Below are 24,876 nucleotides of genomic sequence, written 5' to 3' on the forward strand. Positions count from 1 at the left end.
TCCATGGAATGTACACAACATTTATGAAGAAAGGAATGAAATATTAATTGAATAAACATAGACATGTATGTGGATATCGTGCCATACATAGACTCACCATTTTTAAATGACACTTTATAATATATATAAAATGATATAAAAAACTAATGAAAAATGGCCCTGTGTATTTGTTTTACTGTTTAGTGTCATAAAATTGATTGTAAAGCATCAGAGATCATGAACCTGTAAAGCAAAACAGAACAGGATGGTCACTGATTTCTGTTCGAGCTCCCAAATCTGTGTAAAACAGCTCTATAGCTCCCCTTACTGGTGAAGAAGATGAACTGCAAATATATTGAGGTAATGTCATTACATAAAATAAATGTGCGATAGTTGCAATATCTTCCTCGTCTGAAAATAAATGAAAACAATTTTTTTAACTTAAAATGTCAATATTTAACTCAACATGGACAAGAAGGTTTCATTTTGGGGTGAACGGTTCAAGTGAAGTCTTCAGAGTAAGATGAGAAAGCATCTCGCATCTCACTAAATGAATCTTACGAATCCTAAAACAGCATATGAATCATTTTGACTCTTGGTTCAGGTGCAACTAAATGTTCCTGATTATCACACAGTGATATTTACCTGGACCAATATGAAAGATCTGCAACCAGCACAGCTTATACATGCTTCACTAAGAGATCCAACAAATCAGGCTTGGCTCATCCTTCATAAACATGCACACATGCAACATATCTACACTCATATCATGTAAGCACCTAAAAAAAAAACATCCTCAATACCTCTTTCCCAGGTGTGATATATATTTTTGGAGTAATTTTTGGTCCAATCCCATCATACGAGTGCAAAATCCCCTATTTTTTGTGCAAAACTGGGGAGGTAGGACGACACTAACACAAGACCCTTTTGTCAACAGATCTTGCACAAGCACTGTCAATCATGGTTCTTGATCACAAAGACCTGTTCTTCATCTCTTCTGACAGTTTATAGGTAGGTGTCGTGCTCTGTGCTGCTAAGACTCTGATTGGATCCCAGCAGGAGCGTGTCTTTCTGCAGATGAGGTGATTCGGCGGGTGAGAGGTTGTCGTTTTGTAACGGCTGCGAGTATGGATTGACGAGTGGCTCTTTTTTCTTTTCCTGTTTGCTCTTCTTCGTATTCTTATCTTTCTCCACCTGGCTGTCTGTTGCTGGCGGCAGTTCGACGATGATTGTGGGGTTCTGTTTGAGGTCCTGGCGGCTGGGTGGCTCGGCGGACATGATGGCTTTGGCGCCGTGCATTCTGGGAGGGGATTTGCAGTGCAGCTCTCCATGGGTCTCCTTCCAGCGACGGAGCTGAAACAGGTGCTCCTTTTCTATGTCTCGCTCGGACAGAGTTAATTCAATGACCTGAAAGGGAAAGAAAGAGGGAGAGAGTTTAACACTATACATTTGACTTTACAGTTATATAAATCTATAATAAAATCGATCATCTATGTAAGGGATAATGTATAGGTAGCCGGTCTTGTATTACACTGAAGGGGCTGTACTTATCTCGCTTAGTACAAGGCTATTTACCTTTAAGTAAGATAAGGAACATTTAAAATATTTAAAATATTTAATTAGATTTTTTTTCCTTTTGCAAGGAAAACCCATTTACTTTCAGACAAGACGTTCAAAAGTCATGAACATATTCGGTTTAATCATTTGTAAATATAATGTCATATGTGTTATTAAAAAACATTTATATTAAATTTTTGTGTAATATTAAACTGTACCTGTCAAAATTCGAACTCGGGCCACCGAAAGTGCTAAACCCCCGGCTCCGACACAAACATTTATTTTTTAACATTTATGAACTTAAAGGTGGAGTGCACGATTTCTATTAAAAAACGCTTTGGAAAAGGGAGTCGGGCCGACTACCAAAACACACTTGGAGCCAATCAGCAGTAAGGTGCGTGTCTACTAACCGACATCATTGCCTGGGTTGCGTATGCGTGGGGCGGGTCTATCAAAAGAAGGTCCAGATTCTAATTGTGGTGGGGGGGGGGGTGTTTATTTAGGGGATTTCAAATTTAACCAATGGCTTTGATAGATCATGCAACCTGCCGTTAAAAGTTACTGAAAAATAACGCAAGCAGTTGCCATTTTTAACCAGCAGGGGGAGCCATACTGCTGTTATTCTCTGTGATTTCGGTAGGGCTGCAACTATAATCCATTAATCGGGCAATTACTTTTTTTAAAATGATTCAACTAATTGGATAAAAACATCAATATTTACTCAATTAGATTTTTTACATATAGCTAAATAAGGCACAAAATTAGGGTATTCATGTCTATAAGTGTATTTTTAAAAGTGCAAAAGCCGCACACTACTGCAGAGTTTTATTATAGGGGATTTTCACGCTGATATGTAGAACTTCCGCTTTCAGCGATCTTTGTGCACGGCCGCTTCCGGTGAATAACTCAATTGAAGAAATACAGATTAATTTAGGGTTTAGTAATTTCTGTTAATATAGCTATTAGTTATTGCTATAGACGTCACTAGTTCACTTTTGTAAGCGTATGATGCTGAGATGCAACTAATGATGTTTTTGCACTGCTGTTCATGGTATTATTGCAAACTCCCTAACAAAAGAATTACGTGATAGCAAGTTTTTATATTACATAACTTATGTAATATAAAAACTTGCTATCACGTAATTCTTTTGTTAGGGGCCATTTTCACATAAGATGGAAAGTCATGTCTAATTAAATATAATGCCTGTCATTAATCATATTGGCTAAACATCTTATACTCGAAGGAAATTTATTACCATTTTATTAGTTAATACCATTCTGATTTTTATTTATTTTAAGAAAACAAAAGTTTATAGTAATACTATATATTCAATTGTATTTTATTCCTTTTATATAAAGGTGCTGGTCATATAATTACAATATCATCAAAAAGTTGATTTATTTCTCATTGGTAATAATTACAAACTTGTTAAAATTAATGTGTTGTTAGCAGCAAAAAAAGCACAAAAAAAAAACTGCGAAACAGATCTCAATACTTTACTCATGCGTTGTTTGATAAGTTTTGTTTGCTCGCACCCCTAAACCGTGAGCCCGACACGCATATTAAGGCTTCGGACAACATGCAGTATAACCCAATAGTAAAGACAGCATGCAAATGACAACTGAGTTTATTTTTTCTTGCATAACATTTTAACACAAAATTCAAATCTCAAAATTCCGTGATTATAGTAGTAAAAAAATCATTTACACATTAAATAAATATACCTGTCATTAATCATATTGACTAATACATCTTAATACTTGAAGGAAAGTTAATACCATTTTATTAGTTAATACCGTTTTTTTTATTTGTGAGAACACAAAACTTTGCAGAAATACCATATATTCAATTCTATTTTATTGCTTTATATTCTTTATATAAATAATTCCCCCATTTTCTATGCTTTCTTCTCTTGTAAAGCTGACTTCTTTTAAAGAAAATATATCGCCTGGCAGTCAACTTTGAGCTTTATCATTTTACAGGTATTATTTATGCTCTAACAGCAACATTACACACTAACTAAAGTTTGAAAAATGGGATCAGGAAAAAGTGACCTTTAAAGAATGAAATTAGATCTTTATTAAACAGCGTTTGTTTGTCAGGATTGCCAGATCTACATAATAAAATCAGCCCAATGGCTATTCAAAATTAGTCTGCCTTGCTTTTAAACAAGCTGGTTGCGTGGTGACTTTGAGCACGCAGCTCGCCCTGTATGAATAAACAGTTCCTGATTTTATTTATAAGCGCACAGTTTGCCCTGTATAAATCAGACGCGTGTCTGTGCTGTCCGGCGGTGGTGGGGGAGCATGTCCACAATGTCATTGACAACAAATTTCATTATCGATTTTATCGATTAGTTGCTGCAGCCCTAGATTTCAGTCTCAAGCTCAGCAGTGTAAATGTATTGCTTTCTTTTGAAAGTGACCTCCGAAACACAGTAAGCACTTTAAAAAAGACTTCAAAAAAAGAGGAAGGTAAAGATCGCAGTATCGTCCTTTTAAGAATAGCTTTGCTGTAAGTGTAAATAGGTACCTCTCGCATTAGGAAACCCTCCTGCATGTATCGTGCCTCAATGTTTCTTAGCAGCTCCATGGTCTCGTACTGGCCCTGACACGCCTTGAGTTTCTCCTGAGATCCCAGCATGCATTTCAGCAGCACCAGACCCACACGGAAGATGATCTTCACACCTGCATTACGCACAGAGACGTCAATGCAACTTTCTCATCTATAGCTAAAAAAACTTCTAAAGTTACTATTACATACAGAATTTATTATCAATACTATTTAAACTACTTTTCTGAACACAATTGCTGAAGGAAACCCCTTTTATTCAAATTCAATCTTCAATTGTTCGCCAAGTAGGGTAGTTTCCCAGCGACTCACGCCACCTTCAAATTTACTGATTGGTTAACACATGAGAAGGGGTTAAAAGCGACTCTTAATTTGCTGTTTACAGAGCTCTATGTCTTTGTGTGTGATATTTTTATAAACTGTAACAACCATAAATGTTTAGGCGTTGCACTGTGTGAATTTCGCAAATTATTTTTGGGCTCTACCAGCAAGTATTGAAGTGCAAACTAAACTGTTGCTAATTTGCATAGTTGCAGACGAGGTGTTAACAACAGTTAGTGTGCATGTGGTATCTGGTCTCACCCTCGCAGAAGAACATGTCCCACACGCGCAGGACAGAGGACCAGGGCAGCGTTCTGGAGAAAGCACACATGAACCACTCGGTCATGTAGAGGATGGGGTCGATCTTATGCTTCTTCAGGTGCCTGTGCGCCACAGGAGATACACGCTTGAGAAGAGCAAACAGGATCTCGCCATCCAACTGAATGGCCTCCTGTGCAATGAGAGACAAAAAAATACTTTACAGGTGGAAACCATTTCATCATCCTTGTAAGCTAAATCAAGAGGGCAGAAGTCATATTTTAGGATCAGAATGTCATAGGCATGGCATTGTATAGCAACAGCCTGGCAACCATCCAAAACAGCATATCTGCCTTACTATGGGTTGTACCTGAGCAGACGTGCTGTATTTCCTTATCGTTTTATATTTTAAAGAAACCCATAACATGTAAATCCTCTGTGGTGAATAAAGGCCGTTGATGGTACGGTACGTCCTACAATATCTGATATTGCTTCAGAGTCACATTTACATATTAAACAAATTTTGGTGACAGAGAAGATTCGGTGAGAGGAAGCACACCAGGTAGAGTTGAATGGGAAAATGAGAGCGAGATAAAGAGTGCGTGATCCTTTTGTTGGTCTTATCTAATTCTCTCCGTATCTGATATTTCGTTTCGTACCGTTCACTCTCTCATTGCCCAGTATTTGCCTGTTTAATCCTGAATGTCAAACACAAAAGATCTTACATAATGCTGGCCGCCAGAATCATTTAAGCTGAGCTGAACTCTTCAAACACAAGAGACAATAATTGCCCTTACGCAAATTAACTATGGTTGAACAAAAATGCCATGGTTACTATAATTAAACCACTGTTACCACAAAATAACCGTAGTTGTGCAAGAAAAACCATGGTTAATGCAGTAAAACCGACGGTAATCAATATGCCAAAAAACATGGTTACTACAAACAAACTGGTTTATTTCGTGCCCTAACCTAGCAACAGGTAGCCATGGCATATATGGTAATCATTATATCAGCCATCGCAAGTATAGCAGCAACACTTTAATTAATGTTTATAATTTTAACAAAAAATAAAAAATTTGCTGCACTAAAACGTAACATATACTAGGGATGCACCGATAGGATCTTTTTGGGCCGATACCGATTTAAACAGATAACTTCTGGCCGATACCGATACCAAAATTAAACACTTGTATACAATACTATATAGTTGGTCTATTTGCTAGTTTATTTCTGCATCAAATTATTTTTGGATTAGATCTAATTAACATTCAACTGACCAACATAATAAAAGAGGCACAAATTAAGCTACAACGAATATAATAAGACAGCGTGACAACCTTCAAAGGTGGTTTTTGCTATTCAGCATTTATTTTATTAACAACATTAACTCGTTTTTTACTTATAATGGATTTCTTTATGCAGTTAATTAATAAACAATCGGTATCGGCCTTTCTCGTGCTATTGCCGATATCCGGTTGGTTTCAAATTCATAAAAAATCGGCCGATAAATATCGGCGGCCGATACATCGGTGCATCACTAACATATACAGTTAAAAACTGTAATAGATTTAAAACATTAACATAATGTTTTGTTAAATCTATGGTTTTGAAATTTTGTTAAAATATATGGTGTGAATTAATATATATTTTATGCTCCAGCATTTTTATGATTTTCACAAAAGTTTAATGTCTTCCAGAAAATGTATATATGTAAATATACAATATATCAAATGAAAGAACAGATCCTCTGCTTTCAAACAAAAAAACTTTTCTTTTTATCTCTCAAATATAAGTAGGTTTCTTCAAAAATACCAAATTTTGAGCAGAAAGCTGAGATAATTCCATTTTTGTGAAGGACTTTTGATAGAGATTAGATTCAAAGCGATAATCAAAACATACAAGGAATCTTTACTGTTTGGTCTTAGTCAGTCCCTCCAGAAAAACGCGATCGCGCGATATATTGCATAATCAGCCGCGCGCAAAATATGTATTGCATGATTTCATAATCTCCGCATTTTTGTAGCAAAAAGTCACATATATATTAGTAGAAAGTTGAAAAATTTTGCATTTACTTCCCAAAAGCGCAGCGGTGTCCTCTTTTGCCATGGGAACGTTATGAAGTGACGTGATTATGGGACGTGAACATCATTGCAGCTTTTGCAAGTTTCGGCCGTTTTTGCAAGTTCCGCAATTTTCGCAAATTCCCGCAATTCCATCGCATAAATATCCCGCATATTCCATCGCATTTTTTAAGAAAACGTGCCGCAAAATCGAGGATTTTTGCCCGCAACAATCACAAAAAACCTCTGCGTTTTTCTGGAAGGACTGCTTAGTGGTTGCTTACGGGTTTTTTAAGTTGGGTAAGAGCGCCACCTGGGTGGATAATAGTGGAAATATGGATTGCCTTAAAAACTCGTCATTAACAGACAGGTTTTAACAGCACTTTGCAGTTAGGGCGGCCCACCTAAGCTGGGAAACCCTACCGCCTTAACTAGGTCCTCCAAAAAAAAAAAATTGCTGCACAAAAGGCCGTCAAATGCATCTTGGAAAATAGCGCTAACGCGCTTCACACCGTAAGCGGGCACGCGCGCCACAGCCAAAATGAGAGAAAGACGTGGTCTGTCACTGTCTGGAGGATAACTAGCCAGTTGATAAAACCCATGTCCATGATATCTGTAAGTGGACTTATGTTTTGGGTTTATTTTAACATGTTATTCTATTAATCTATAGTTCTTGCAAATTGAAAGTGAATTTGTTGATTGAGCAACCTGCAAGCTAGGTTGCACATGCCCGTTGATTCGATATAATTGTTGAGCGCTCTTGCTCACGTTATTTATGTGCATTATTTACATGCTACAGTAGTTACACTCTTTAAGATAATGTAATTAATAGTGGGATATAATACGTTTTGTAATAAGTCTTTGCGCTATCTATCATCGTTCAACTACATCTGCTTTAGTTTGTGTTTATTAACCCCTTTAGTTTCACTTCATCACGCAGCTATTCCCGTTAGAGGTATCTGTTAAAAATATTTAGTTCATTAATAATCTAGTATGTATTCATTTTCCTTCATAGTTTCTTCAAACTCTGAGGCTATTTTGGGGATTTCCGCCTAGCTTTGGCCTACCCAATTTCAAAAGCTTCTCATACCCACAAGCAGAGGTGCACATACAAAAGTTTGGTATCATTTTACAGGAAACCCTTTGAAATTACATAAAACACTGTTAAAAGTGCTCAACATGGTTGTATGTGTTGTCAGTCCTCTAATAAACACAAAAATAAATAGGCGCTTTTTGATGTTTTTTTTCTAAAGTCTGTATTTAAAAGTATATAACTCTGGCCCTGAGCGGTAACGAAACCTGCAGACAGTTTTGTTTGATTCCAGCTCCAATTTTACTCCAACTGATGGGAGGAATAATACCCTTTTTGTATAAAATTTCTGCCTAAAACATTTGAAGTGCTCCCATAACCACATACAGTGGAATAAATGCAATATCTTTATATCATTTTGCAGAAAACCCTTTGAAGTTACATAAAAAGCTGCTGTTTGTGACAAATAGTCTTATTTATGTTGTTTTCCATATGATAAAACACCAAATTTTCTTTTTTTATGTTGTAAATACTGTCTTTTATAGTGTATAACTCTGACTGTGGGGGCTCTAGCAGACTGCAGACAGTTCTGGTTGTTAGCAGCAGGCAGTAAACACCCTAAAAAAGAATGATCTCTTTATCATGTCGCGTTCAAAAGATATTCTTAATTTACTGAAGGGTGCGAAAATACATTTTTCATATAAATATTAATTTTTTGTTTTGCACATATAATAAATAGCAAGGGATTAATTATGCACACAACCAAAGAAAATGCTGTGAATGGACTCATGTTTTAGAGTAGGACCTAAGAGAAAAGATGGTGTATCATTTGTGGCTATCTGTGCTATCTGAGGCAGTCCACACTCAAGTTTCCCATATGTTTACAAACGACCATTTTTTACCTCATTATTCATTCGATGATTGTTGGATATGTGATGACAATAGAACAAAAATAACGCTGGAGTCTTTTTCCTGAGAGTGAGAGCTTTCATTTGATGTAAGACTTGTCCATGTTTGTCATACTTGAAAAATATGAAATATGTGAATATTAACTCATTCACAGCCAGCCTTTTTAAGAAAAGTTGCCCACCTGCATTTTTGTGATTTTAACAAAATTTTCACAAAATTCCTTGCAGGAAAAATTATTTTCTATAAATATATAAACATACAAATTTTATCAAATTAAAGAAAACACCCTCTGCTTTCAAACAAACAATAAACAAACAAACAAACAAACAAAATGGGGAAAAAACTTTTCATTATATATTTACTTTTTCTACTTAATTTAACCTCTTAAAAATTAGGATTTTTCTCTTCAAAAATACAAAATTTTGAGCAAAAAGCTTAAAAAAATTGCGTTTTTGTAAAGGAATTTATGTTAGAGATCAGACTCAGAATGACTATCAAACATAAAGGCAGTTAAAATAAATCATTAAATCTTTTTAACTTCCGTTTTTGATAAATTCGGTTTGGCCATCTGGTGGATAAAAGCGGTATTACACTTTCACTTTGAAATTCGTCCAGAAAGGCATATTTATTAGTTAAATATGAACTCATAAATGACGAGATAACTCGTCAATGGCGGTGAATGAGTTAAATCATGTCAAAAATTGTGGGGGGGGTGATAGTGTAAATTAAGTGTAAATAACTTTCTTACAGTAAAACATATCTCAAAGTGATGCATATCTGCAGAAAGTAGAAAGTCTAAGCTTTCAAACAGTATCTCATATGTGGTACTGGGTCCATGACAGACCATTAAAAATTAAAGTAATATTTTATATTAAGTCAAAATAAAATAATTTTGGACTTGGTACAGGGTCCACAGAGTCAAACAAGTTTTATTTGAGTGTTTTTAATAAAAATATTTTCATTTTCATCATGACGCGTACGCCCCGCCCCGCCCCGCCCCTTAGATTACCACGTCCCCGGCCCCACCCACCTACAACACCTTAGCTAACACATTTTCTGCGGGAAACCCTGGCAGTGAAGCATTTTCTCATAATTGACGAGATAGCTCATCAATTGCAGTGAAAGAGTTAAAAAGTACTTTTACAGTGAAATATCATTAAAGGCGGCGTGCACGATCTCTGAAAGCCAATGTTGACATTTGAAATTACCTAAACAAACATGCCCCTACCCCAATAGAATCTGGACCTTCTTTTAATAGACCCGCCCCACACATACACAACCCAGGCAACGTGGTTGGTTAGTATGCACGCCCCTTACTGCTGATTGGCTACAAGTGTGTTTTGGTGCTCGGCCCGACTCCATTTTCCAAAGCATTTCTAAAAAATCGTGCACCCCGCCTTTAAAATGATAGTTTTTTGTTCAAAATACAAAGCACCGTAAAATGTAATGGTAAATGGACGTTCCCAAAATTCTCTGCGTGAGACAGTGCCCTAACTAGATGCAAAGAGATATTCCAGCGATTGGCAATCTGTCTGTCCATACTGAATACGAAAAAGGGGCGTAGCGCGACGAAGTCAATCACAAAACGCAGCCAATCAGGACAGTTTTGCTCTGTTTGCATTTGTTTTTTTTTGCTCTCTCACAATGCAGCTGAGGAGCACACAGTTGTACACACATATGGCATTTCTTGTGCAACTTGAGAGATTTGTTATATATCTTTGCTTTAAAACATTTATAATCAATCTCTCCTCATTTATGGTTGATGATTAATATTTACAATGTGCAGAACTTTCATAAATGAGATCTGTGTAGGCAGAGCTGTTAGCCGCAACGTCAAAGAAATAGAAACAGTTTCTTAAATAGAAATGTCACACTGTTGGGTCGCGACTAGTTAGGACAACAATTCTAATTAACATAAAAAAGATACCTTTCATTGTGCGTCAAGGCACGGCTAGTAGGACACGTGTGACTCTTCACATTTAATGATATTTCATTTAAATAATTTTGTTTTACAGCTGCCAGTTTTTACCATTAAAACAACTGAATTTTTTACAGTGTAGCGTTATTTAGGCAACATTAAACATGGATAGCAGCAGCTGTATCTTTTGGTCTTTAGGTTATTTGCAACCAAACTAAAATTAGCGACTGGAGATGTTTTCTTATCCAATGTGTTTGAAAACCACTGTCCTGTTGACAGGTTCTGTGTTCAATGTTAGGATACCATTTATAAACAGAATGTTTTGTCCAGATAACACTACAAAGATTCCAGTAATGAAATGTTCTGCTGTATCAACTGTATGCTTTTTCAGTCAAAATCTTGTCATGCCACATAACGCTTGTACAGATGCTGCGGTTTAGATGATGTTGAAATGGGTTAACAAACAGGTTGGCAGAGTTAAACAGGCTGTGAAGCGTTTAAAAGAAGCAACCCTTGAACCCTGAGCAGGCTGATGCTGTAAAACATTAGCATGTTCCCTCAGCAAAAAAAAAAAATGTTTGTGAGCATAATGATAAACATCCTGGACATACCACACAACAACATGAGAGACCTGCTGTCTTGTAACCAATCGATGAGTGTGTTTTGGCAGCATGATTGATGTTGATAATACACAGAGCAGCATTTAAAGGAAGTGGACAGTGTGCTGTGTTCTCTTACCAGGCCCGCGCTGTAATATCCGGGCAGATACTTCTCACATATCTGAACCAGACCCCAGAACGCATCCTAACGGATCATAACCATAAAAGAACAACATGAGGTCTCAGATCATTAAACTTTATTACATGGCTTTGTGGAATACTTGATTCCTATTGGCCAATCAATTTTACAGATTTTACAGCCGTTGAATTGTCGAAGCATCAAAATAATCACGTTCCTAAACATTGACTCCAATTTTTGACCTTACTCAATCAATACTAAAGATATCAAGGTAATATTTCAGTAAATATTAGAGATATAAAGATTAAATGTTTTAAAGAATGATCTTTACATTATGTAAATAATGTAGAAAACAATAAATCAATAAAAATGACTTTAGTTGGGTTTTTACAGACTGGATTACCTAAGTGTATTATAAAAAGTCACGTTTACAAGTAGATAGTATTGATAAAATCTATAGCTTGAATACACTACAAGCGTCTGTAAACGGGTGATTTTCACGAAACCATTGAAACACCACGGCACTAATGATTTTAGATTTAAAATGTGTAATATAGTAACATTAAAAAGCATCAGAATTAACACAATACTGTATTCAACCTTGCACAATGTGTGATGTCAACATAAGAATTTATAATTGTGAATTTTATCTCATTTTCTGCTGAAATTCTCATTACCGCAATGTGTCCGGCTGTGTTTGAACATGCGTTATGTTGTAATTTAATCAAATTATCACAAAATATTAAGAAAAAAAATAAATGGATGTTTTGCTAGACTACTTTAGATGACAGAAAAAATATTTACTGAATATTCATGTATAATAATAATGAAGAAAAATTAGGAAAATTATCTGTCCATGCCTGATGTTCTCATCCTCCGCAACACTTTTTGAGAACAGTTTAAGCACACATATAGAATTTTAATAAAGTTTGATTTTGAGTGACCAAGCATATGGACCAGTTACTTCAAGATGGCTACCAGGTAAGATCATTTTTTTACAGTTAATTTGAAATATTGTCTTGTCAGAATGCTTACACGACATTTTGATTATCATTACCGCAACAGATGCGTATTAAATGTTAATTTAATTAATAGAAGCATAATACTTTGCTTTTAAATGCATGTGCAGAATCTCCAAATTATGTTCTTTCATGTTTGTCATGTCATTTTGAAAATATGTCAGTGTTGATGTTTTCTGACTGTTGCGGTAATGAGATTTTTTAGGACTAATTTTTTAAATTATGTTACAAAAAGTGTTAAATGATAAGTAAAAGTTTTTAAATTAATGTTCCCATTTACTCCAGACTTTGTTTTTCAGTAAATTTAAGCAATTTTTACATTTTCATGCTTGACATTTTTAAAACCAAGTTTTCGTGAGAATCACCCAAACAGTGAGTGATCACAGATAAGCTAGCAGATAAATAAACAGGACTAGCAAAGCCATGAGGATAAAGTACTGACCTCAGCAGGCATGTGCATGAGCAGTACAGCGGCTATAGGGGCTTGGGCTTGACAGTAACCCTCTTCCGGTCTGTACAGCGTGTACGCCTTCAGCACCCGAAACAGATCCTGCTGCCTACACACGCAATACAACACAGAGTTAAAATGCAGACGCCTATCCGGTGAGGTGAGGCCTGTCGGGTGAGATGAAGCCTATCGGGTGAGGTGTGGAGCAGACTCACCCGTGTCCTCCTCGAGCTACGAACATCTCATGAAATGGAAACTGTCTGTGGAGGTCTTTCTCGATCACATCCAGCCATTTAGGATCTCCAGGTTGACTGTCTAACTCCTGGCACACAAGCAAAATAATTCATGTAAACTCTTTGTAATGTGTTTCAGATTCGCATATCAAATCATTTAGCAAGTTATTAGCATGTTTCTTCAGTATCACGCAGCCCTAAATTTTTCCAAATCATCGTCTACCTCTAAGCACATCTATGATCCCTTAAAATAGTATCTATATGTTACTATGTTTAGAAACAGAGCCATGCTGTTGCCTCCTCACCTGAAATTTTGCCTGATTCTGCTCTTTCTTAACTTTTCCACCGGAGAGATAAAGCCATGCGCGACCCCTGAGTGATGGAGGAATGCCTTTCTGACACCGAAACTTTACCTTCAGGGAATGGAGAGAGGAAAATTCACAGTAAAAACGAGAAATCATGTTTGAGCTACTTTAGCCCTTCCAAAAACTTTAAATACTTTTTATGGGCAGACTCACAAGAACCATGTAAGAAGTAAACAGGGAATGAACAAAGATGAGCAAAATTATAGTACTGTGTAAATTATTGATAATCTGGCTACTGTTAACTGTGTTTGTGCTGATGTTTAGTCATGAGAGTGGAATTCAGTACTAAAGAAAAAACAAGAAGCTCCTTTCAATTTGACAAGCAAAGCAAATGTTTAGTTACACCGATTATTTATTGTACAGATAAAAATGTTTGCCTATTGACTTGTTTAAATGGCCAGTTCTTATACCAATATCTAATACATGGTGGTGGATGACAATGTCTTTTACTTAACTTTAAAAATGTACCAAATTGTGCATTAGCCATGTAGAAGGGGTAATCGTCTGGGGTCTCATTTATAAAACTGTGTGTAGGATCCTTACTAAAAGTCTGCACAAAAGCCAAAAATGACATGCGCCAAAACTTACAAAGCAATGTTCCCTTTATAAGTCACAGATCACCTGCAAGTGTGCGAACATGAATCATCCGTAAGATCCCACCCTGCAAGTCCATTTTCCAATCAAGTTTTTTTTTATATATCACAACTTTGCGTGGGATCTGGCGTATGAACGTTTTGAGCCCCGTTTTGTGCGTACGCACGCTTCATAAATGAGACCCCTGGTCTCTATCCTGAAGCCAACATGGAAGTGACTTAAACTAGAATTCATCGACTCCGCTAGATACTGGCTCCAAAAGGTCAATCCTATAAACCCCCATGTTAAAGGGGCCATGGCATGAAAATCGGACTTTTTCCATGTTTAAGTGCTATGATTGGGTCCCCAGTGCTTCTATGAACCTAGTGAACCTAATGTGAAAAAGATCAACCCAGTAACTTAGTTTTGGTAAACCATTTTCTACAAGCACATGAAAAAATAGGTCGTTGAAATTTGGCTCTCCTTATGATGTCCTAAGGAGCTCTTATTATAATAATACCACCCCTTAATCTGCACTATCCAACCACAGCACTGCCATTTAGTGCAGAGAAAAGCACAATTGAGTTTTAATTGCAACAAACCACCATAATTGTGATCAGTGTTTGCACTTCATCCGCTCATTTGCATTTTAAAGGACACACCCAAAACGGCACATTTTTGCACACACCTACAAAGTGACAATTTTAACATGCATAATAAATTATTTATATGGTATTTTGATCTAAAACTTCACAAATGTGCTCTGGGGACACCAAAGACTTATTTGACATCTTAAAAAAGTCTTGTGCCATGGCCCCTTTAAAATGCACCACTTTACAGCAGAAAAATATATGTTTACAGCCTGGTACAAAAAGTGTTTTTGATCTATAAAGCTCATTTTGCCCTTCACGAGAACTGTGAGGATACTACGTTCATATTAGTCTGTGACAAAAACCTTACATGAGCATCATAGAATTGGACCATCAGTGTGACATTTTATAAAACATCATGAGGAGGTTTCCCGGACAGGGTTTATACTGGTCCCAGACTAAAATGCTTGTTTAAGATGTCTTAATTTAAAAACAATTTGCATTGATGTGTCTTAAAATATATCAGTGCAATTGTTTTGTCTCAATATGCACACCCTGTAATGTTTTTTGTAAAGATTTAATCTAAACCCTTTTTTTCCCTAGATTAATCTTAACCCTGTCTGGAAAACTGTCCCCATGTGTTCCTGTCACTAAGTGGTAAAGTATTGTGTTAGCAGCACAAAAAAGTTTTGGGTTTAATCCCAGGGACTATATATAATGCTAAAAAACTTTGGATAAAAGCGTTGGTCAAATGCATATATGTAAATGTAACATTTTAGTGCTCTAATGTATGACAATTACATGTCATGTCAAAAGTTCATAGAGTAAAAAATGTTCTCTGATGTGATGGATGTGGGTTGCATAACCAGCATCTTTATCTGATCAAACAGTTTGTAACTTTGGAAACCTGCAGCTGTGTTGAGATACGAAGCCAAATTCCAAGGATAATATAATTTGGCCATGATTGCTGTTATTGAGCGTTTTATGAACATTAAGCCATTTTCAGAAGAATTTGAACTTTACAAAAGTGCAAGGAGTCTGAGGCTTGTGTTAAAGACAAACCTTTTTGTGTTTTTTGGCCATCCATTTGTCCCAACTGTTTAGCATATCCAGCCACTTAGCTTCTCTCTGTCGAAGCACCTCTGGAGGAATCTCATCACTGCATTGAGAGGACGAAAAAAAAGATTAGAGAGGAGATTTATCTGATAACATGAATGCAAGCACAGCCACAGGTGCTAATGCAAGCATCTCAGCACGTATTCATATGCTAAATAACACTAAACACTGACTTTTGCCTGAAGAAGCCATTTTGTACCTGTGTACCATGTTCGTACATGTATTTTCTTAATAAAGATATTGAAAAATAAACATGGCTGGTCATTAAAACTTTTCTAAAACAACAAAGCTGGTGGTGGCGGCCTTAGACTTTTGCACAATTCTGTATGTGTGCAAAATATACGCAAAAGTCTATACAGCTCCGTCTGCGTCATGAAGTGAATCATAAGGAAAATTAGAAGCAGAACCAGAAATGTTAAGTTTTATGGTTTTAACTACAGTGGTGATTCGCTAATCACTATGAGTAACATTAGGAGTAAAAATGCGCATTTTATAATATTTTGTGATGGATGTTTATAAGAACATTCTTACTGCATGAATGCAGAGAAACACTGGGAAGTCCGAGCAGACTACGGAGGAGGATTTATGGGTCAGGACTCAGGAGTGAACAGAGATCTGGTTCCAGTCTTACTCATATCACAGAGGACGAGGAGGACTTAATTTTTGAAATAACACACATAGTTTGTTTTGTGTGACCCCCTCAACCTCGGTTAAAGGGGTTTTTATTACATCCATCTGACTAACACACCCTTTATAAAATATGTAATCATTTAAATGATATACATAATAAAGTTATTAAACACACTTAAAATTTGCTTTGTACAGCATTTTTCAAAAAATGTTACAGGATTTGCCTGGATCGACGGGGATCCTTTTTGAAAAGTAATCAACTTGGCGACTTTGTCGCTAGATTTAGCGACTTTTCAGACCCCCTTGGCGACTTATTTTTTAAAAAGCGACTAGCGACAAATCTAGCGACTTTTTCTGGCATTGTTGGAGACTTTTGGAGACTTTGACGTGAAAGCGCGTGTCGTTTACTCTTCTCAACGAGCAGCTGACCTATGTACCTAGAAAACAACGTTTTCCATCATTTTATAAGAACAGAAGCAGGAGATAAACGAACGAGAAAAAAATTTAGGCATTTATGTGTATTAAAATTAAATTTGTAAAAGTTCAGAGAGAAAGAGAAACATGAAACAGCCAATGTAGTAAGAATGCAAATACGACGTGATGACGTCACTGGTATGCTAATGAGGCAATGACGTAATCTAGCGACATTTAACGACTTTCCAAGCAAGCTTTAGCTACTTTCCATTGAAAATAGTTGGCAACACTGAAAGTAATGCCGCGGTCACACTAGACATTTTGTACCTGTAAAAATGTCTATATTGCATTTACATTTTTAAGTCTAATCAACTTGAATTTATATGTCATTTTAACTGACAATTTTTTTCATATGTTGCTGTAACTAAGGAGTTAGTTGAGTTATTTAACTTTATTTTTATAATTCATAACAACTCATTACTTTTCAAGAAAGTTGAAATGAATCGCAATTTCAAATTGATTATACTTAAAAAAAAATTATAATAAGTGCAGCAAGGAATTTTAACAGTGTACGCAAGAAACGCAATATCCTGCGAAAAAAAAATAGCATTTTGCAAAGTTCAGATTTGTTGAACTCAGACCTGTTAACTTGTATCACGTTAAGACGTGTGACCAATAAGAGATCCAAAGCTGTGTTTGTGACCTTTTCAGGAAATCCAAGATAGAGGAATCATTAATAGTAGCGGTGTCACACAACCATGTCTTGTTCAACACTGCTTGTAAGATTATAAAAATACATTTTAAAAAGAAGCTGCCTGCATACTGGAATAGATGGAATATGTTAACATTTAAACAAATTTTTTTAAAATAGTTTGTAAAGACAAAGTCTTGTTGCGTGATGTCATATCCAGTTTCCCAGAGGTCTACGTAGGACTTTCGGATGCTGAAAACAGGCCAATAAAACTTAAGGATAGTTCACCCAAAAATGAAAATGCTGTCATTATTTACTCACTCTCTATGCTACAAACCTGTATACATTTATTTGTTCTGATGAACACAAAGGATGATATTTTGGGAAAAGTTTGTATAAAAACCGTTCGTGGACCCCATTTACTTCCATAGTATTCTTTTTTTCTGAAATTATATAGTTCTTAATTACTATAATAAATCATTCATATTGAACCATTCAAAATCTCATATTGAACTATAAATTGTGTGTTCGTGGACTACGCAGCACAGATTGACTTATTGCCATATTAAAGGTGATTGTGGTGTTTAGATCTACGGAACAGAAACTACAGAAACAGTCAGTTGTCTGTTTACTTTTCCATCATACACTGGCAAGTTAGTTGTGTTAGGCAAAACAACGAAAAGAGTGAGCTGAATAGAGGGTGAACTCCCTTATGGAGTACAAGAGGAGTTGCTTTTAAAAAGAGGGCAGGGTAAGCAACCTTTCACCCTAAATATAAGAACCATAAAAGAACCTTGTAGAAATGTCTCTTTTTACCAAAGCTGATAGCTTATTGTGGGAAGAGAAACAAAATAGAAAGTATACACGGTGCACAAAAAGTTTGCTGTCTTTCCTTGCCCATTCTCTTCCTGGAGAGGGCAGGGTAAGCAACCTTTCACCCTAAATATAAGAACCATAAAAGAACCTTGTAGAAATGTCTCTTTTTACCAAAGCTGATAGCTTATTGTGGGTAGAGAAACGAAATAGAAAGTATACACGGTGCACAAAAAGTTTGCTGTCTTTCCTTGCCCATTCTCTTCCTGGCACTCGCTTCAACATTAAGCCCAAACAACAGGCCAATAAAACTTAAGGATAGTTCACCCAAAAATGAAAATTCTGTCATTATTTACTCACTCTCTATGCTACAAACCTGTATACATTTATTTGTTCTGATGAACACAAAGGATGATATTTTGGGAACAGTTTGTATAAAAACCGTTCGTGGACCCCATTTACTTCCATAGTATTCTATTTTCCTACTATGTAAGTAAATGGGGTCCACGAACGAAGAGACGTTAGTGATCTTCCATAGTAAATTCCATAGTAACTACCATATTTAAAAATCGTGTTTATCAATAAAATTAAATAAGAGGCTCAGACACACCTATCAGATCCACTGTGAATGCCATTTCGTTGCGTTAGCACTAGCAGCCAGCCTGCACTGTAAAAAATACTTTGCTGCCTTAAAATTTTTTCTTGAATGAATCAACTCGGATTTACAAGTCATTTCAACTTGCTATTATTTATCTTGACTTGAGATGAGTTGTTATAACTACAGGTGAGTTGTTATAACCCTTAAAATTAAGTTGACTTTTCTCAACTATATTTTATAAGTTATGACAACTCATCTTTTTTGACATGACTTGTAAATCTTAGCTGATTTAAAGTGTAACTAAACCCCTGGTCAGAGCCTGACTCCACCCACTGGCAATATTTGAAAAATGCAAGAAAAGTGGGCAGATCCTAACGGAGATAGAGGGGACGAACTAAGCTCGTACCAAGTTTGTGGTGAGATCGTAACAAGGGTGTGGTGAGCTTGAACCTGCTTACGTCACGAGTCATTTTTTGGACCCAACATCCAATAGGAAAATTCAACTGCAGTAGCCTCCGTTCAACCTGAAGAGGGCAGCACTCAGGCGTTTTTACACCATATATTGCAGTATTGAAACACTTTATATCCAAATGTCAAAAACCTTACTAAAATTAATGATCGGCACTAATAAAGCACCATTTTTACAGATCATTAACTTAAAAAAGTTGGTTTAGGGTTTAGTTACTCTTTAACAAAAAATTTTAAGGCAGCAAAGTTTTTTTACAATGTGCGTCTCGCATGATGTTAAAAAGCCCAGGTGTGTGTTTGGCATCGAGCATCATTGTGATCATGGCTAGTCTAACTTCTGCGCGCTTGTTTTATTTTTTTTCACCGGCTGTATGTGCGTTGCACAGGTGCCGCACACACGTGCTTGCTTTTTCGACAATTGTTAAGTTTTAACGATTTTTAATTCTTATCGACAATTAATCAAAGATCGTTTAATTGTTAACATCCGTAGTACGCGCTGATACAAAAATCCGGCGGTGCGCGTACACTGTGCACGTACTATTCTGATGTGAAAATTTGCATCAAGTGCACTGTACGTGGACCCTCGCGTATGCCTAAAAATATAACTATACTTGTAGCTTAACTCTCTCAGGAACCTCGCAAAACATCAATAGCAACAAAGACCATTGAAATGTGCATGGTGCCCTACAAATCTCCCCAGAGGCTTGGCTCTCGTGTTCATCTCCATAGCAGTAGTAAACAATTGGATGACAACAAAAGCATAACAGTAAAATCAGTCAATGAGTGGCTTCGGTCTTCTCCATGGAGAAGCACAACTGTCATTTACCCTGCAGTCACATTGTCCTTGTAACATGACCAAAGACGTCTTTCTCTAATAGGCTTTAATGACATTAACTATGAATGATACTTCTGTGCCATAATGAAGCACAGTGCTACTTCCAGATTTCTCAAAGACCTCCTTTATCTAACAACAAAATGAAACGAGAGTGAAAGTCTAGCTACCAATCACATCCAAAGTACTGCTTAAAGCTTAAATTTTATCCAAGAGGCAAAGCACTCCATTTCTTACACCCTCACCACAATAGGATCTGTGGATTTTTTAAGCGGGCATGAAATCATAAACTAATGAGAAAAATATATAACAAAAAAGCAGAGGATGTGTAAAAGGAAAATTCCTGAAATCCAAAAGTCATGGGTTTGATTCACAAGAAACATACAATAACTATTAAACCATATACCTTATTTGAACTGTAAGTCACTTTGGATAAAAGCATTTGCCAAATGCATAAATGTAAAATATAACTGGTCTGTTTATATTCATCACTGACAGTGGAGAATAAAACAAACCAGACTGTCCAGAAAATAATCATCTTAGCTTTAACTATATCAGCAATATAAAAACATTTGTGTTTCGCATTACTGCCCCAGAAAGAACAGAATTAATCATCAGTTTATATCGAAAGTGTAAACACTGCCAAAATACATTTATGAGCATTTCCATGTGCTAAAGGGAGTTACGGTAAGAGGTGAAACGTCCCTCATGGGTCTACATTAGAGATCAGAAAGAAACCTTGTTATAAAGGGAATAAGGGAAATTCTCTATGAACTTTAGAGGACAGATACATCATTCTGTGATTCATTTGATCAGTGCTTTAAGCAGCTTCAACAGAACTTCATTGTCCTCTGCCATCAGAGACACTCATACAAGTCAATGCGAAACAGACAAGTGTTCGTAATAGCTGCAGGCACTGTACTACTGGATCATCCAAAGGAAAAACCAAATGTGACTTGGACATTGGTTTGTTTAGTAAATACAGTTTCAAATGCCTATGCTGCCTATTTTACAGCATTTGTAAAAAGTTCACCTAAGCAGACACTTTAGAGCTCACAATATTATATAACATCCGTTCAGTCTTAGATAGCTGGCGAATGTAAGCTGACCAAGCACTTTTCAAAGCTGTCCGGCTTACATGAACTCAGCAGGAACAGCTTGAGTCACTGGGGACTTTTAAAGTCACGTGTTATAGACCTGTCAGCTCATCTGCACTCACACGACGCAGGGAAAATACTTTACATTCATGCATTTGGCAGATGCTTTTATTCAAAGCAACTTAGAGTGCATTACAAGGTAAACATTTTATCAGTACGTACGCGTGTTCCCTGAGATCATCGAACCCACAACCTTTTGCTCTGTTAGCATAGCTCTACCACTACTGAGAAACATATTACCCTATAAGACGATTCAAAGTCCACTTAAAGGAAGGATAGAGAAATGCAAAAATACTTCACATACTTCAAAATCAGTAACACCTCAAGGAATGGTTCACCCAAAAATGAAAATTCTCTCATAGTTTACTAACCACAGATGTATATGACTCTGAACAGACAACATTTTTTAAATTATTAAAGGGCACACATTATGCAAAAATCACTTTTACAAGGTGTTTGGACATAAATGTGTGTTGGCAGTGTGAGAACACAACAACCCTACAATGAAAAGATTCCCCCACTCTGTTTTTTTAACCAACATTAAACCAAAGCAGTCTCATTAAACATGCTGTTTTGATTTTCCTGTTAATGTGATGTCATACAAACAAAGCCCCGCCCACTGCCACTGACTGACTGCTTCTCTGTGAAATACGACTGTGTAGTAAATGCCGCTCCATTTGAAAGAAGGTAATGCTGATTTACTATTAATCATGAAACCGGCTTTACTGATGAGATACACGCTGGTGATTTATCACCCACACCTACCCTGAACGTTAAAGCTCTCAAAGCACATACATTCTTTAATAAACTATTTCAAATGACCCCACTGAGTTAGTTAATGCCGCCTTAAGCAAAACTATAGATTTTTGTTAGAAGAACGATTAAAATTTTGAGCTTATTAACCAAAACCCAAACAGGCACATCCGAGCAAAACATTTAAATATGGCAACATATGTGAATGTGACCCTGGATCACAAAAATGGGTCATATGGGTCAATTTCTTGAAATCAAGATTTATACATCATATCAAGCTGAATAAATAAGCTTCCTATTGATGTACAATTTGTTAGGATGGGACGATATTTGGCCAAAATGCACCTATTTGAATCTAGAATCCGGAGGGTGCAAACAATCTTAATATTCAGAAAATCACCCTTAAGGTTTTCCAAATAAAGTCCTTAGGAACACACATAACCAATGATAAATAAAATTTTTGATAGGGGAGAGCAGGGGCGAAAGTGTCATTTTTCAGCAAAACGTCATTTTAAAAGATAATGTTTTACACAGAGTTACTTTCGTCCCGACAGGAACACCTGACATTTACACCCGATTTACTTTTATTTTGAGAAACTCTGAGAAGGCAAACTTCAGTATGTGTTACAGCACTAAAAAACATGTAGATTGATCAGTATTAAAATACATGAACCAAGAAACACAACGCGTTTAAGAAAAAAATACTGCTTTAGGAATTTACATATCATAGTTAAAAACAGCTTTCTGGACCTACACGCACAAAACGGTAACAATATTTGTCAGCTCTGTCAAGGGTTGCGTGCTAAAGATGCTGTCATATTTTAAAATGCAATCAGGGTACGAAGAAAATCGCTCTTACTTTCTTCACGCGTTACTTTTATGTAATTATGCCAAATATCTTCATGGAACATAATCTTTGATATCCTAATAAATTTTGAAATAAAAAGAACAATTTTAACCCATACAATGCATTGTTGGGTTGGCTACTGCTACAAATATATCTTTTACGACTTACGTGAGTGGTTTTGTGGTCCATGGTCACATGATAACCCAGATATCACCTATGACATGATAACTTCACATCTAATTGGTTTTCACACATAAACCACAGAAATTTAAAGTATTCAAGATACAATGCCAACAATACATACATACCAACATACTACAAATACCATTTAAATTTAGTGCTTTTTTGGTTTTAATTTCGCAAAATAAGCTCAATAAATTGTCTTCTCACACACGTTGCTTTACTCTTTAAGACATTTATTAACCATCTGCAGTCTTTGGGTTACTTTAATGATGGTGTTTATGATTATTGATGGTACTTCAAGATTGTGGAATAAATAGATAGATAGATAGATAGATAGATAGATAGATAGATAGATAGATAGATAGATAGATAGATAGATAGATAGATAGAACATAGGATCTAAATGTACATTAACAATTATATAATGTATCGAAAGCATCAATGATATTAAACAATACATAAAGTTTTACTTGTATGTTTACAGCCAAAGTGTGTTGTCTACATAGCTGCTTCACAAATATCACACTTTTACATGAAATTAAACAGTTCTGTATGGCATTAAATAATTGTTTATAGTTTAAAGACAACAAAAGTAACATTTTGAAACCCTAAAATGCAAAACAAAGCGTTAAAAACTCACTTTTCTCCTGCGTTTTGCTGAGCACCTCCTATAAATCCATATTTGTCAGCCTGGATCTCAGTGTTAGCGAAGCCGTTAAGCTCAGTTTCCGAGCCCAGGGATGAGCTCTCCTGCTCGGCGAGATTTTCTACCGTGCCCTTCAAACTACTATTGACTTTCCATTGGACTCCATTGCCTGACTGAAGCGTAGCCATCCTGAATACGATGTCTAAGCCCAGTATATTATCTTGCTTGTGGCTCAAGCAAGAATAAGGACACAGACAACTATCAACAGACTGAGATTTGAGCCACAGCCTCCGGTGACACTAACGATACGCCATATCTGATGATCGACAGATTAAACTCAACTAAAACTGACGTTTATCTGACACTGACAAGTCTTCAATACTAGCCAGCCACTGGTTAACGTTACATTTATAAAGCATAACTTCGCGGAACACACATAAAAACATGTTATTATGAGTGAATGTATTAAATTAGCCTAGCCAGGTAATATCTGAGGTAATATTTAAGGTTTAGTGCACGTTTTTGAGATTTTTGTGTCTGAAAAGAAACGTACCATGACTTAATTTAGGTTAACGTTGATTTTGCCTAATTCTGTCAAACAAACCACAATGTTAGGAGTTGAAAGCTAACAGGCTAAACCGAAATCAAAACCACAGTAAAATAATTCAAACTCTCTTTATAAACAAATAAAATTCAGACTCACTGCGTTTTAATGCCGCTAGTATATTTTGTCTAACACGACTATTTTCGTCTTTAAAATACAATAACCGCTTATAATATCAGGGTTTGTGTGCTGTGTGATGAACTGACGTGCTCGCGGTAGGTAACAACATATCGCTTTAAGGGGGCGTGGCCGATTGTGCGCAGTAATTGCAGTATCATAAGGTGCGTTCGACTTCATCATGCAGCGCAGACCAATCAGCATATGACATCAAAGTACCGCGAGAGCGATTGAAAGCTGACCGCCATCGCGGTATTTGATATCATGCGCGCAACGGTCTGCGCAGCCTCGCATGCATTCATGAAGTCAAACATCTACTCACATTTCTTAAAAATGATATATCTTTAACCACACTAAAAATAAAATAATAATAATAATACATACGTTGTGTGTATTACTTCAAATGATACATTTGTTGGCCGTCCAAAAGTTTT

General features: G+C 36.3%; 1 protein-coding gene across 1 annotated transcript; it reads right to left on the reverse strand.

Annotated features, from left to right (window-relative positions):
• Positions 1-24,569, reverse strand: tbc1d10ab (TBC1 domain family, member 10Ab). The gene is made up of 9 exons (XM_055208912.2): positions 23,716-24,569; positions 15,636-15,732; positions 13,351-13,458; positions 13,028-13,134; positions 12,807-12,921; positions 11,346-11,411; positions 4,691-4,880; positions 4,070-4,224; positions 1-1,386 (listed from the first exon to the last, which is right to left on the reverse strand). The coding sequence occupies exons 1-9, from the start codon at positions 23,907-23,909 to the stop codon at positions 985-987; spliced, it is 1,434 nt and encodes a 477-aa protein (XP_055064887.2). The 5' UTR covers positions 23,910-24,569; the 3' UTR covers positions 1-984.
• Positions 24,570-24,876: the final 307 nt, after the last annotated feature.

Source organism: Misgurnus anguillicaudatus, chromosome 12 (assembly GCF_027580225.2).
Source record: "Misgurnus anguillicaudatus chromosome 12, ASM2758022v2, whole genome shotgun sequence".
Classification (NCBI taxonomy): domain Eukaryota; kingdom Metazoa; phylum Chordata; class Actinopteri; order Cypriniformes; family Cobitidae; genus Misgurnus; species Misgurnus anguillicaudatus.